Source organism: Poecilia latipinna, unplaced genomic scaffold (genome assembly GCF_001443285.1).
Source record: "Poecilia latipinna isolate Pla-1442-1.1 unplaced genomic scaffold, P_latipinna-1.0 Scaffold691, whole genome shotgun sequence".
In the NCBI taxonomy this organism is placed as follows: Eukaryota; Metazoa; Chordata; class Actinopteri; order Cyprinodontiformes; family Poeciliidae; genus Poecilia; species Poecilia latipinna.
Window position 1 is genome coordinate 223,089 of NW_015113307.1, and position 14,540 is coordinate 237,628.

The 14,540-nt window shown below is 40.5% G+C and overlaps 1 protein-coding gene across 1 annotated transcript in view; it reads left to right on the top strand.

Moving 5' to 3' along the window:
• bcas3 (BCAS3 microtubule associated cell migration factor) overlaps window positions 1-327 on the top strand; it is a 135,430-nt gene extending 135,103 nt beyond the window's left edge. Inside the window, exon 23 of the mRNA XM_015044801.1 lies at window positions 186-327. Within this exon, the coding sequence (XP_014900287.1) occupies window positions 186-327 (142 nt within the window). The remainder of the gene's footprint in view (window positions 1-185) is intronic.
• Window positions 328-14,540: the final 14,213 nt, after the last annotated feature.

Below are 14,540 nucleotides of genomic sequence, written 5' to 3' on the forward strand. Positions count from 1 at the left end.
AAATTTCAAAGATTAAAAAAATAGATAATTCAAGAGAAGCATTTTAATTTCACATCATAGCACCTGAGCTTGAAGAAGAAACTGTCATCTCAAACTACATAATACTTTAAACACATCTGTATAAAACTGAGCAGCTGGATGTCAGACATGTCGTATGTGTAAATGCTATGAATGTTTTTGTTCAGAATCCAGCCAGTACGCTCCGAGCCAGTCAGCATGCCCGGTTCATCTCGGCTGCTGACCGACCGCAGAGGACAAACCAACATCATGGATGCCGGCTCAGGTAGGAAGCTTCCTGTCTTTTCTGATCCGGGGTCCATCATTTGATTTTTAGTTTGGTCCTGCTCCTTCCTGGTTTACTGTGGTTGGTTTCATCTAGTCTTACTTTCTGTATCACCTTCATTTTGTTTCACACCTGTGTATCCCGTCGCTCTCATCAATAGATGCTGTCGGAGTTGTTTGTGATGAAAGAATGAGAGAGTGTAACACATTTTAATCAACACGGGTGTCATAATAATTGATCATGCTACATAATTTTTTGGAATCTGTCCAGAGGCAACATTGTAAATAGAAACCTAAATATGTACATGCAGATGTAAAGTTTCTTATCAATTTGTAGTCATCAACAAGTTTCTGGCATGTTTCTGGGTCAATACTTGTTCTCATCTTCACACACACGAAAGAGTTGGTGTAAATCAGCTGCTTGGAAGAATGCATTGATAAGCCTAATGTTAAACTGTTTACATATTATAAAATCTGTTCTGATTTATGTTTAGGATCATTGTCATGCTGGAAAACCCAGCAAGTATCCAAGTTTTTACTATCTAATCACTGATAGGTAGATGATGAAAATCCTTCATCCTTTAGTATCATTTCCATCCAATAAGCTCCACGGCACTTGATAGGTCAACCTCTCTGTGACTCCTCCAAAGATAAATTTTGTCATTGTGATCATACTGTTTACTATTTACCTAAGCTTTTTATATATAAAAAGTCATATAAAACTTTTTATATGACCAATTTCTGACTTTAAAAGAAATGGCTTAGAAATCTTTAGATGTAAGGAGCCCAAATAACTCAAATCTCATGACATAATTTCTTTCTTTCTCACTGTTTTACATATTTGTACAGTATATACCGGAAATTGATTAGTAAAGTATTTTCAAAGTTAAATGGCAACATTTGGACAACATGCAAAGGATCTGTATTATAAAATATGTCAATCAACTCCACAGCAAATGTCACTATAGCTATACAGACCCGTTGTTGCGTGACACCCGTCCCATAAAATACGGAACCGTCCCGTATTTCGCTGTTAAATGTAGCGTCCCGTATTGAACCGATATGGGACGCTATCGGTTCACTTCTTGATAGGGATCAAGATGTGGTCCCCGAGTACTTTATATGTTAGGCTGCTCCAGTCATTGTTTGACTCATGGTGTTGGTGTTGCGATATTGTGCCCAACTGCTTTCTGGGTAACACATACTAACCGAGACGCTGCCGCCGCAGCATCAGTACAGTTTACTGAAAAACAGGTTTTTAATCATTTAAAGCAAAAGCAGAATTATTAGTGGTTGACGTTAACCTCTTGAATTAGCGATTAGTTCACTTAGCATTACTAACTGCAAACACAAGTCTCTGTAGGTATTCCCTGCAGAATGCAGACTCTTATCTCTTATCTCACAATTGTTTGATATGGGTGATGACAAGTAGAAGGTGAAAGCAACAAAGCAGAGCAACTTTGTTGTAATTTGCACAGCCTCCATGGTATCTACTGAAGTCAGCTCTTCATCAGTTGGACAAGTCAAACCCAAGGCAGACTGTCAAACAACCCCTTTTTGACCAGAGCCAGTCAAGTCTAAAACAACCATAGCTTCAGTGAATTGTGGAAGAAACAAAGTGAGCAGATACCTGCCGGCTGTAGCTGCAGAATGAAAGCTAACATGCCTCCGTAGAAAATACAGTGTCATCATAAAGCTTTTGTACTTCCTCTGACTTCATGTTTAAATGCCTCTCTGATTCTGAAGGTCTTCTTCCTTCAGTCAACCAGATGATTCCTCTGCAATGCTACTGGAATTGAGCCAGCTCTTATTTTGCGAACACCAAGACCTTCTTTTGAGATTGTATCATCCGCAGTGAGGAATTCAAGTTAAGCTATTTTCCTATTTATATCCTGTTATGCCAGTTATGAATAAAATTTACTTGAAGGCCATAATCTGTGTCAGCAGACAGAGCAGGTACCAGACATACATCAGCCATGTTTTGGTTCCTGTATTTAGTTTACTTTATCATTAGTTTTTGAGTCTCACACTTTCTCTCATATTTCTACTTTGTATTTTGATTGAGGGTTTTTTTTTTATTCTGTCTTTACCTTTAATGTGAAAAAATAAGCTTTGAGTTAAAACATAAATGCAGTCTAATCGGAAGATGATCAAGATATGCCTTTTACTCCCAAAATATAATGCTTAACTTCAGAAAGTGTATGGTATGTTTCAAGTGTACGCACAGTGATCACTATTTAGTGGCGAAGGAGTTATCACCTATTGCGTGACATTGTGACCCGTTGTCTGGCGTGTCAGGGCGACAGAGGAGTGCCTGTGGCGTCTGTGCTTTTATCTGCTGTCTTGTCACAGATGCTTCTCTCATCTGATTTGGCCTCATGCTGACACAGAGCTACTACTGGTTTCTTCCCCCAGGTGTCAAAAATACTGAGAGCCTGTGTCACAAATAGGTGTGTCACAAATAGTTGGACGTCAGATAGTTTCTTTTGTCCTGCGCCACTGTCTGTCTTTCAAAAGTTGGCAGTGTTTGTGGCAGATTTATTTGAGATCAAAATCTTCTCAGAAGACTGATGACAGCAGATTTAAGGCCTCACTGGAGATGCTAGATGTCAGCTTTTGAGAAGAAGAGCTTTTGCCACAGCCACCTGTCACTGTGGCCCTTCCAGATCCTAACCCAGCTCTACTGTTATTCTTCCACCTCCATGTACCTCATTTCATCCTCTGAGAATCATATCTGTGGTTTTTCTGTCTCCAGTCAGTGACAGAGGTAGGCCGAGGGATGGAGGTGATGCTTATCGCTGCGCGCGCGTGTGTAAATGAGTGTGAGACTGTGTGAAGGGAGGCTTCTGTGTTGTGTCCTGCCTCTGCCATGGCGCCGACTCTTATCACACCACACATCTCTTTTGTCTCACCCCTTGAAGAAGCTGCCTGTGTGTGGCATACCAGCAGCAGTTTGCACTAATACTTCTTCCAGCTCCAGCTCTTCCAATCACATTTTGACTAGTTGGATTCCATTAAGAGTGGATCACTCATATTCAGCTCTTTCTTAGCTTTAGAACATCTTTGAGCATGTTCTAAAGGCTAAAGGCTAAACTTTAGCCTCAGCACACTGTGTGTTTAGGTGATGCTAACTGCAGTGTTTGAGACTGTGGAGAAATGTAACTCCATTATTATTTGGTTCTCTTTAGAACTTTAATATCATGTCAACTCATCAAAGTTAATTTACTAGTACAGGACAGTATAGAGCCTGTTTGATCAGAATCAACAACCTATTTATTAATAGAGACATTTTACCCTTACAAAATGTGTTTAATACTGCCAAACCAAACCTATCTTTTAAAAATATGTTACTTTATATAAAAAGGATACAATAAATTGAATAAATATATGAATATTTATTTGATACATGTAGGTTAATTAATTAAACATATTATGTAAAATTTGGCTAAAATTTAAGAACCACAATCTAATTTGTCTAATTTGTTTATTAAAAAAGGTATAATAAATTAAAGTTCACAGATAAATATATTAACATGTATTAAATACATACAGGTTAATGAATTAAACCTTGTAGGTAACCAGTCAGAGCAGGGAGGAGGATCTTAGCGCTGTCAATAATCCTCATGTACATGCTGCTGATAGTGTTAATGGCAGAGAAACAAGTTATCATTACAGGAAAACTGTTTGTCCTCTGTCACCGTTGACCTTGCTCAGGCTTGTATGATTTGCATTGCATAGCAGAGAGCAAAAGGTACACTATGAGCAGTGAATACACAAGGTTGATTGACAGCGCTAAGACCCCATCTTTAAAAGGAAATGAACATTTTCTTTAAAAAAATCATATTTACTCATTCTAAACCTACACATGTAGCCATGTACATATTTCTCTAAATAAAAAGATTAAAAAAGTATCAACATCAGCAGAATGATGTATTTGTATCAATATTACACTCTGAGTTACAGAGATATGATATCTGGTTCTGCTCCTTAACCCAAAAAATAAACAAAATAGACCTACATATGGGTGAAAACATCAGTTGTGTTAAAAAAAAAAAAAACATAAAAAAACTGTCTATATTTAGGCAAGAAACTGAAATTTGAAAGAAATTACACCCTACATCTCCTAGATGGAGATCAGTATTTCCTGTTCCCCGGTAAATCCAATGTCTTATGAACAGCAGTGTGTGTGTAGTTTATTCATTTAGTGACAATTCATGTCATCTCAAGACACACACAGGGCACCATACAGTTAGATTGAATCCAATTTGGTTCAAATTGGATTCATACCAATCCAGTTTATACTTCACCATCCTTATGGTCAGATTTAGATCCAATTAAATACAACCCAAATCTTTCCGGATCACAGTGATGATGTAGTATTCAGATCTGTTCTGCTACTTAGTAAGTCACTTGTGTTTTATTTGGCATTTCACAACTGGTTTAAAATATTACTCCCTACAATAGGAACCTGATCTCTGCTTCAGAATACACTGGCATGTCCATACTGTCATGTATGTTAAGCACATTTGGGGACTTCAAAGTCTCTGGCAGACTTTGGTTTGTTTGTGTGAGAAGCTACAACCCTGCTGTCCTCCTCACAGTGACTCACTTACAGTCAGTCAGTCTCCCCAGTGTCTGCTCCCATCTTATCTCAGCCCTTACAATACGCTTATCTCTGTCTTCCCCGAGGTGACGGGATGCCGTCTGCATGGGACACACACACTCACTCAGACTGAGCTGTGCAGAGCTTCCAGTCCTGACTTTTTTGACTCCTTATGGAGTTTGCAGGAGGATCATCGATGCCACAGTGTTACCTTCCCCTGGCCGCAATAAATCAGATCAGTGTAAAGCTGCTATCTATGCCCATCTCTAGCCACTAAGTCTTGCTGTGGGGTGTGTGATTGTGTGTCTGTGCATGTTTAGAGGCAACTTCAATCAAAACTAGACTACACAGGGACATTCTATGGCCTGGCTGTTCGTATCAAGGATGGAAAGAAAAGGAGACAGACCTGAAGGGGAGATAACACAGCAAGACTGAATAAAAGAGTATTTAATCTTATTCCTCTGTGTGTACGCACGCACATTGAAAATCCCACCTTCACACTGCTGCTGTTGTGTTTTGACTCTGAAGACACCCCAGCCTTGACAACGTGAAATTTCCTGTCTGTAGCATCAGCCATTTTGTTATTGTTTTGTTGTTGTTGTTGTTGTTGTTGTTTTGCACGTTTGGTGTTTGTTTTTTTATCATTGCGTTTCTTCCTCTCTGTTTGGCTCCATCTGCAAGTGTGTGTGAGTTATCTGTGAGGATGAATCAGTGATAGTGTGTTAGCTGGCATCAGAGCAGAGCAGGCAGGACGAGATGAAGCCAGCTTATCTCACAACTCTCAGGACACTTCAGAGGACTACTGGACCTCAGTGCTGGGTGTATGTGTGTTTGCTCATCAGATTTTGACTCATCATATTATAAATATAATCTTCACTAAGCAAAATAAATCTAGTTTTTAATCTAAATGTTTTAAATTCTTCATAAACACAACAGTTTTATTGACAGTTTAACTGAATAGATGGGGTAAAGAAGAAGCTAAGAAGCTAATGCAGGTATGCTGTGAATGTCCTCTGCATATGTAGACACACGTATGCTCATGTTGTATGTTCTCCCTGGAGGAACGGGTCTAGTGAGTGTCAGTCCATTAGCAACATCCTGTGAAGCAGTCAGCTGATTGGTGTGTGATCAGCAGCTAACAGCCATTAGCTTCATCCCCCCCACATCACTGCTCACTTCCCAGCACTGTGCTAGTGTTCCTCAGTGTCAGCCATCAGCATCAGCTTCCCATTCGCACAGATCAGATGTGATGATATATTGTTACACTGAAAAAATTCCATGTTCAGCATTTTCTTAATGTTAGAATCCTGACAGTATTATGGAAGACAATATTTAGTCTTATTGTAAAAAACTGGAATATTTTGGTTTCCTGTCCAATGCTGAATTGCGAGTAGGTGGGATCCACTTTCCTGTTTCCAATGTTTTTTTTGTTGTTTTTTTTCCACTTCATTGAAATTTGCACATATTTGCCTTTCTACAACTTTTTACATAAATCTGGTCATTGCAAGTTCATTCTTACTGTGTCCGGAATCATTGCCATGGTGATGACTCCATTTCAGCCCAGCACAGGCTTTCCAGATCGCCTCTCATTAACAATATGATGGGATTCCCATGGAGTTCATGGCAGACTAGATGACTGTAAGGTGTTTAGATCCTCTACAAAAACAAGCACAGATCACCACCCCTCCATTTCCATGCTTAACTACTGATAAACTGTGCTTTAATTTCTGCAAACATCTCAACTTTGCTGTCATTGTTCTGAGGAGTAGTAACTAAACAGTGCTGCTGCTTAAAGAGAATCAGCTTCTTGCAACCCTTCGAAACAAGGTGTATTTGTTCAGACTCTTTATAATCTTTTTGTCATGAACTTTAACATTTGACATACTGAGGCCTATGGAGCCTGAGTTGAAGCTCTTGGTGTGTCACACTGTTGATCTTGGAGTGAGATTGCTAAGCTAGGTTGTCCAATCCTGTGAAGATTGGCAAGAAGTTGTCGCACTTGATAAAGATCACATCTGATCAACTGCATCCTATGGAGGCCCTAAGAAGACATGGAGAAAAAAAAGAAGAAAAGAAATCCCGACTTTTTTTCTCGAGATCCCGAGAAACTAAGTCAAAATCCCAACTTAGTTTCTTGGGGATCCAATTCCTTCAACACCAAGCCCACATCTTCTTTTCTCACACAAAGTCCATGCTCTCTGCATTTAACGTACATCCATCAGTAACCGTGAAGCTGTCCAGAGGACTGCAGCTGGTTATTAATGAATTCAACCAAAACTGCCAAGTCGGAATAGGACTTGTGCCAAATGAGTCCCCGCTTACTGAAAACTCTCTTCAGATGTCTCTCACTTGTACAAAAACCATGTCTGCTGTCAAGCACTGATTTGATGTGTTTATACTCAAGCAAGTCCAAGCTCGAAATAAAAATCTATATATCTATCCCATGGGTGTGTGTCCTCCATCGCTGTGATTATGTCGTTATGTACTGTTCCTGATCCGGATAAAGTTTCTCGGGATCTCGAGAAACTAAGTCAGGATCTCGAAAAAATAAGTTGGGATCTCGAGAAAAAAGTCGGGATCTTGGGATCTCGACTTAGTTTCTCGGGATCTCGAGAAAAAAAGTCGGAATATCGAGAAAATAAGTTGGGATCTCGGGATCTCGAGAAAGTAAGTCAGGATTTCTTCTTTTTTTCTCTCTCCATGTCCCCTTAGGGGCTCCGTAGCATCCTGTTGCTGCCATCCCTTGCATTAAATAGAAATGGTGTGAAGTTACTGATAGACTTTGTAGACCTTTAGGTTTTTAAGTTCTACAGTAATCTAGTGGAAAAAACATTATATCACTAAATGTATGTCTAAAAGAGCTGATTGTTTTCATTTATTGTACTGCTAAGTCATTGTATTTTCATTTACAACACAACGTATTTTCAGTAAAATACGTCTTGAAGTGTTATTAAAATGTATTAATGTCGCTGGTTTGCCAGTGAACTGGCACGGTGGGTTTCAAGTTGTACTTAATTAGAAGTCAGTGAACAGTAGTCGGCACCAGCGGTCATATCCTATGGCCATTCTTTTCTATCAGTGTGTGCATGCCTGCACCTGTTAGCATCAGTAACAAAGTGCCCCCTTGTCCTGGTGACCCACCACCTCCTTACCACTGACGGCACCACCCTGAGGCGAGAAGGGGCTTTCCCCTCTCTTATTGTTCTCAGAGAGAGAGCGGCCAAAAGAACCGTAGAACCGTTAGTGGTCCCACAAAAAGACTAGAATAGATGGTTGTTGAGCCTCACAGCGCGCACACACACACACACACACACACACACACACACTCACACTCTCTCGCTCTCTCTCTCTCTCACACACTTACCATATTGCACATTTTTCCTGGAATCATTGCCTCCTACTTCTTTCCTTCCCTTCATACCTGAGCAATCATCTAAATGATGAGGCACCTGTGCATAGGTATTCATCTCGTTTTTTCTTTTACTGATACACACACAAACACACGCACACATACACTAGTAACCTATACCCCACAATTACCTTCCAGCCCCATAAAGGGCCCTTGTATTTTTGTCCTGTTCCAGTCACACTGACAACAGTGAGCATATAGGCCAGAAGATGCCATGCCATCTGATCTCTTACTTAAATACAAATACCCTCATTTCCTGGGAACCCCTCCTCCAACAGTAGACACCTTTGTCACCCTGCTCCCAGCCCCCCCATCCTCATCCATCCTGTCCATCACCTCGGGGTGTGCTTGGTGACCTGCTGACTGGTGACAGGACAAAACAGTCAGTCATCTGTGCTCCTTTTTGTTTTTGTCATCACCAGCAATTAGGCTACAGGAGATGCTGAACTGTTATCAGGATCAGGAAAAGGAGGGAAAAATGATCTGACAGAAATATTTTGAAAGGCCAATTAAAGAAAAGCTTTGCTGTGAAAGTAAATGGGCCGTCCAACTGATGAGTTTAATGTTTATTTCTCAAGCTGCTTTCTCGTCAGAGCTTCTTTGGCGCTGAGTTTGTTTCATTGGATAGCCAACTTCTTTGTTGACTATGATCTGCTGAAAAAAATAGGTTCTGTCCACTTCCAAGAGAATCCTGGTACAGTCAGTTTGTTTATGGTCAGAGAGCAAATGGACCGATCAGGGAGCAAAAGAGAGAGAGTGACATGAGTTATTGACATATATTTGATCTGAGAAGATTCAAATCCTTTCAAAATGTTTTAGTGTGTTGTTGTCTCTTCCTGCTGCATGTTTAAATGCGGACCAGCTGCCTGCAGTACCTGCTGCTCAGACTGGGCAGCTTCCAGTAAAACCATCAGCTATTGTACCTGCAAGACATTGACTAGCCTGTTTGAGCACAAGTAAATCATTAAAGTACCACACAAAGAACAATGCCACTGACAGCCGTTTTGTTGTAATATTTTTTCTTTTCTCTTTCAGAGATTTTATTTGAGTGGGAGCGCTTTAGCCTCATGTAGTCATCGATGCTGGAAATGTCTGCCTGATCAGGGTGTGACATGGATTGTTATGAAGGGATGCTGATCAGGTCTTAGTGTTGGTCTCATCTCTCTTTGCATGTGTGTGTGTTCGTGCGTGTGTGTGTGTGTGTATGTGCGTGTGTGTTGGATCACTTTTAATCTGCAAGAGATGGAACGCCCTCCAGCATTAGTGCTGTACAGAGAATGCATGTGTGTCTGTGCATCCATGTGACCGTTTGCGTGCGTGTGTGTGTGTTAACAGAGCCAGAGGGCAGTCAAGACTGAGCAGCTGCTCTTTATAGTGACTGAACGGACACCAATGTGTCAGGCATCTGCCATGTATTCACCCAGCATTCTACCCACTGTCGTGTGTGTGTGTGTTCGTTTCAGTGAAAGTGAGAGAAGATATGTTGGTGGGCCTTATCGTCCCATTTGGTTCATCTTTTTTTATATTATAGAATATTAAAAAAATGAAAATAAAGATAAGTGTGTATAGCTAGTATTTCAGCCGGAACATTGTAGTTTGATTGAGGAAACACCTTATAGACAGACGGTCCCTGTGCTCACTTGTTAAAGAGCCGTAGTTTGTCCCAATAAAGGAGGGAGGTGTCTCCATTAATGCCACCCTTTCATTACTGTGACCTCAATTTGTGGTAGGCACATTGCCAAGATGCCCATCCGTCCGTCTGTTAGAGTCCACCATGACTTTCATTGAACATTGACCTCACACACACACTCCCATCGGCACAAGCAGTATGAAGGCTGAGCTGTTCAGGCTCGTGTGAGCATGCAGGTCTGAGAAAATCAATTCCTCACATCAGAATGATACCAAAACATGTAACTGAGATAAATCCTGATTTCTTATGGTCAGAGAATTTCCGTTTTTGAATTTTAAAGTTGAACCTGATGGCTATTAGAGATTGGCATTTCTAGCTAAAATACTAATTTAAAAAAAAAAAAAAATGTTGTGCTGTTATTCTTATTTTTTATTTTATTCTGTACTATTTCAGTACAACAGGAAGGTGTATGTTGTTGAAATGTGGTTACAGGACACAGATGTGATCATTTGTCATATTTTTCTCAATGATAGACAACCTTACAAATCTGAAGAAATAATTTTATTTATAAAGCACATTTGAAAAAAGAAAATTTGCCAAAATGCTAAAGTGCTGTACATACTGATAAAAATTACATAAAATAAAAGTAAAACAAAACAGTTCATTATGATCAATGGAAGAGATGGTTTAAACTTCCTTCTTCTCTGGCAGCTCGCTGGTCCTGCTCTGTATCCATGAAGCCTTCTCAACTCCTCTGGGATTTGTGGTCATAGTTCAGGTATCATCTGAGCTTTTGAGATGTTAATCTAAAAAAACAACAACAAAAATTTAAAAAATGAAATAAAAAAACCCACCTTGTTGCAACAATTGTGCATCGTACCTTTTCAAAATAAAATAAAATAAAATAAAAATCATTCTACCTTGACTTCATAAAAAAACACCGACAGAATAATTGCCCAAAAAAGCAGTGCCTCAAATAAACAATGTCCAGAAAAATAACAAATCAGAGCCAACATAACAGAGCAACATAACAGAGCTCTTTTAACTGGCAGTAGTATCAATGCATTACAGTCTAGCAGAAACAAACCCAGCAAGTTGAAATGAAAAAAGAATTTTTGTTTGTACAGCCCAATGTTGTATATTGGAAATAATATTTAAAGCTTTGACAATCAGTGCCCATCCAAATGACCAACTGCCTTTCTGACCAGTTTGCAGCATGAAGATATGAGTGAAGATATTTCAGATCTAAGCACCTCTACACGGTGGAGAGAAGCAGCAGATGGCTGCTGTTCCACTGACAATATGTTCTTACATAGTTGATTGGAACCTGTCGTCAGAGCAAAGTTTCCATGTCTGGAACTTTGAAATTTTATAAAAAAAACAATTCTCACTCCATCTGAAATTAGTTGGGACAAACACAATAGTGCGTCATCAAGAGTGATACATCTTTCTTTTTCACTTTCTCTGCCTTCCATCTGTTCCTGTTTCTCTTCCCTTCTTCCCAGCTCTCTCTCTCTCTGCCTCCCTCTTGCCTTCTCTCTCTGACAGTAACCTTCCCTGACAGTGTCTCCATGCTGTCGCGCACAAATCCACCTCTGAGAGGTGTTAAAGCTCTTCCACACTCAGACGTTCACACACACACATACACACGCCGTCATTCTGGATCCCGTAAGGTATCGATCTCATGTCCCGTGTGCTCTAATGGGATTTTTTACACCTAAGCATCAGAAACGCCTAATGCATCGCACCGCATCTGATGTGGTGAGGCGCTCTCTCTTCCAACCAGGCACAGTTTCATGCTGAGGGATAATTATGGCGTGGAGGAGCGTTGCTGGCAAGTGTGGTAAAAAATGAATGTAGAACAGAAGAGGAGGATGCACTCAACAGCATATGCATAAGGCTCCCTGAGCATCTGACTCATGTCACAGATGTTCAGACAGTCTCTACTCACACACACACACACACACACACACGCACACACACACACACACACACACACACACACACACACACAGCACACAGTGTTTCTCAGTGTATGCTGCTTTTTACAGGCTCCATGCTCTGAGGTTCCCTGATGTGTTAGATGAAGAACAACATGGAGCTTTTTTCCTGTTTGGAAGTCATATTTATGAGTTTTCCTTTTCTGGAAAAACCACAGGTATCACAGTTAGCATGGAGCCAAAACCAGCTGCTAACAGATCTTTACCTTCCATCCCTCCCTCCTCATGTATATCTGGGTTTCAGCATGAACTTTGCCTTCCACCTACTTTCCAAGTACCTCCATGTTAGGTCAAAGTGGACATATCAAGCTTTTCATTCCTTCCTTTTCCCATTTAAATTATTCAGTTGTGGGTTGTATTAAGTGGATCTAGAATGCTTTGGTCTGAATTCCTGTCTATGGCCTCTCTTACAGAGATATGGTCTCTTTAAATCAATAGAGGCTCTTCACACCCCATACTCCTACAGGTCACAGTGCATTCCGCTCTGCCACATTCAGCCCTTTTTGTAGTTTTATAAACTTATACAGCATTTTTCCAATCATTTTGGCCTCTCAAAGCACTTTATACTAGAGTCACATTCACCCATTCGACCACACATTTCTACACCAGTAGGTAATTTGGGCAGGAGGAAGCTGGAATCGAACCTACTGGCTGAGGTTGCTGAAACACTCGTTTCTGAAGAGCTTTGTGCAAACAAAACGAACTTTCCACACTGATGTGGGAACATTTCCAAGAACAATAAATCATAACACTTTAACACTTTGAAAGTGTCCTGATGCAAAGGGACGGTGTAATAAATTGTGTGTGGTTGTACTCTGCTACTTCACTCATTAGCTACAATCTTGAGCTTTCAGTGAGCAAACAACAAAGCTAGCAGATCAGGCTCAGTGTGTGAACCCAATAAGTGGGTTTCTATGTAAGGACATTAGAAAATCCTCTGAAATCTTTATTACTGTTAGATTTTTTGCCTTATTTAAAAATTATCAGATTATCTAATAAAAGTATCTCATGCTTTCTTTTTATTTATAGGATTCAGATTGTTTCACTGTCAAATGTCTTCTGTAGAAATGTCAGTTTTGCTGTAGATTTTTTCTCCTTTGCTCATTCAGCCAACTAAATATGGTTTGGCCAGAAAACTATGCTCTACTGCTGGCTTCCAAATGACCTCAGACTTTCATTGCCTCTTTCCTTTTTTGGTGTCACCTCAAGGCTGGCCAGGTGGAGGTGTACTGCAGCAGTCTCATTTCTTCAGCAGGTGTCTGTGCGTGCGTGCGTGCGTGCGTGCGTGTGCGTGTGCGCGTCCATAGCCCCAGCACATTTACGTTGATGCTATCTACTCACCTGCTCCTGCTAGGCCACAGAGGCAGCCATTGTGTATTGATGGTACCCAGCAAAAGACTAACGTCCTACAGGTGACAACAGGTGTTGGTTATATATGCGTGTGTGTGTGTGTGTGTGTGTGTGTGGTAGTGGATAATATCAAGGAGGATATTGTTTGTGCCATGGCAGGAGTAGTTAGAGGAAGAGGGGAAGAGGTTACAGCCTTTCTCTCCTCACCTGGAAATTATGTTCTGCCGCCATTTTACTGGAGTGTGTTTCCAATCACTGCAGGAACGTGAGAAATGTCAGCTTGGGAATTCCTCCTAAACTTCCAGTCTGCCTCTTGTGCTTGTGTCTGTGTGTGTCAAAGTGTTGTTGCAAATGTTGCTGGATAGATGAGGACATATTCAGTATGTGTCAGCTTTTTTCTTCTTCTTCTGTGGTTTAAGATCATGCAAAAACGATTAGAAAAATAAGGTGTAGTCTCATTGTTGCCATGAAATCACAGTGTTTCTAACAATATTTTGAAAGTATCTGCAGATAAAAATAATTTAAACTATAAAAATATAAAAATATTTGTTGCACAATCTAATTTAATATATCTACATATTATCTAGTACAGAGGTTCCCAAACTGTGGGGCGCGCCCCCTAGGGGGGGCTCCGTGTCATTGCAGGGGGGGAGCGGGAAGCCGTCTGGATGAAAAAACAAAATAACAAAAACAAAACATGAACATTGTATGCGCTGGGTTTTTACCTTAGAATGGCCAACTCTGTTATTCCTCTGTCAATTTGATACAGTAGAGGTTTCCACACTTCCCATATTTATGTCCTCTGTCACTTTTATCAGCAGTTAAAACTGTTTAATCCGTTGTTAACATGTTGTAACCTGTTTTTCCGAGCCGCCTTTAAACGCAACATGAGCGCTACGGCGCTCGCGCTGGGTTTACACCTGTGAAGGAGACCTGCTGCTGCTGTGCGGAGCTACATTATGTAGGTTTGTGTTAGAATCACGGCAGCAAACCAGCAAAACACAAAGAACTTTTCACAGTTTTTTCCTCCAAACTAACCGACTGAGTTGAGTAAAGCTGTTGGATGCAGGTAATGTTAGCTAAAAGATGACTAGCTAATATCAATACAGAACCTTTAGCTTAACAAGTAGCTTGTAGGCTACTGATGTTGGTATCTATTTTCAGCTACGTACATTCATTTTGCCCCCCAAAAAGTCGACCCCCCCCCCCCCCCCCCCCCCCTTCTTATTTATCCTTGGGGGGGGGAGAAATTTAGGATATCTCGGG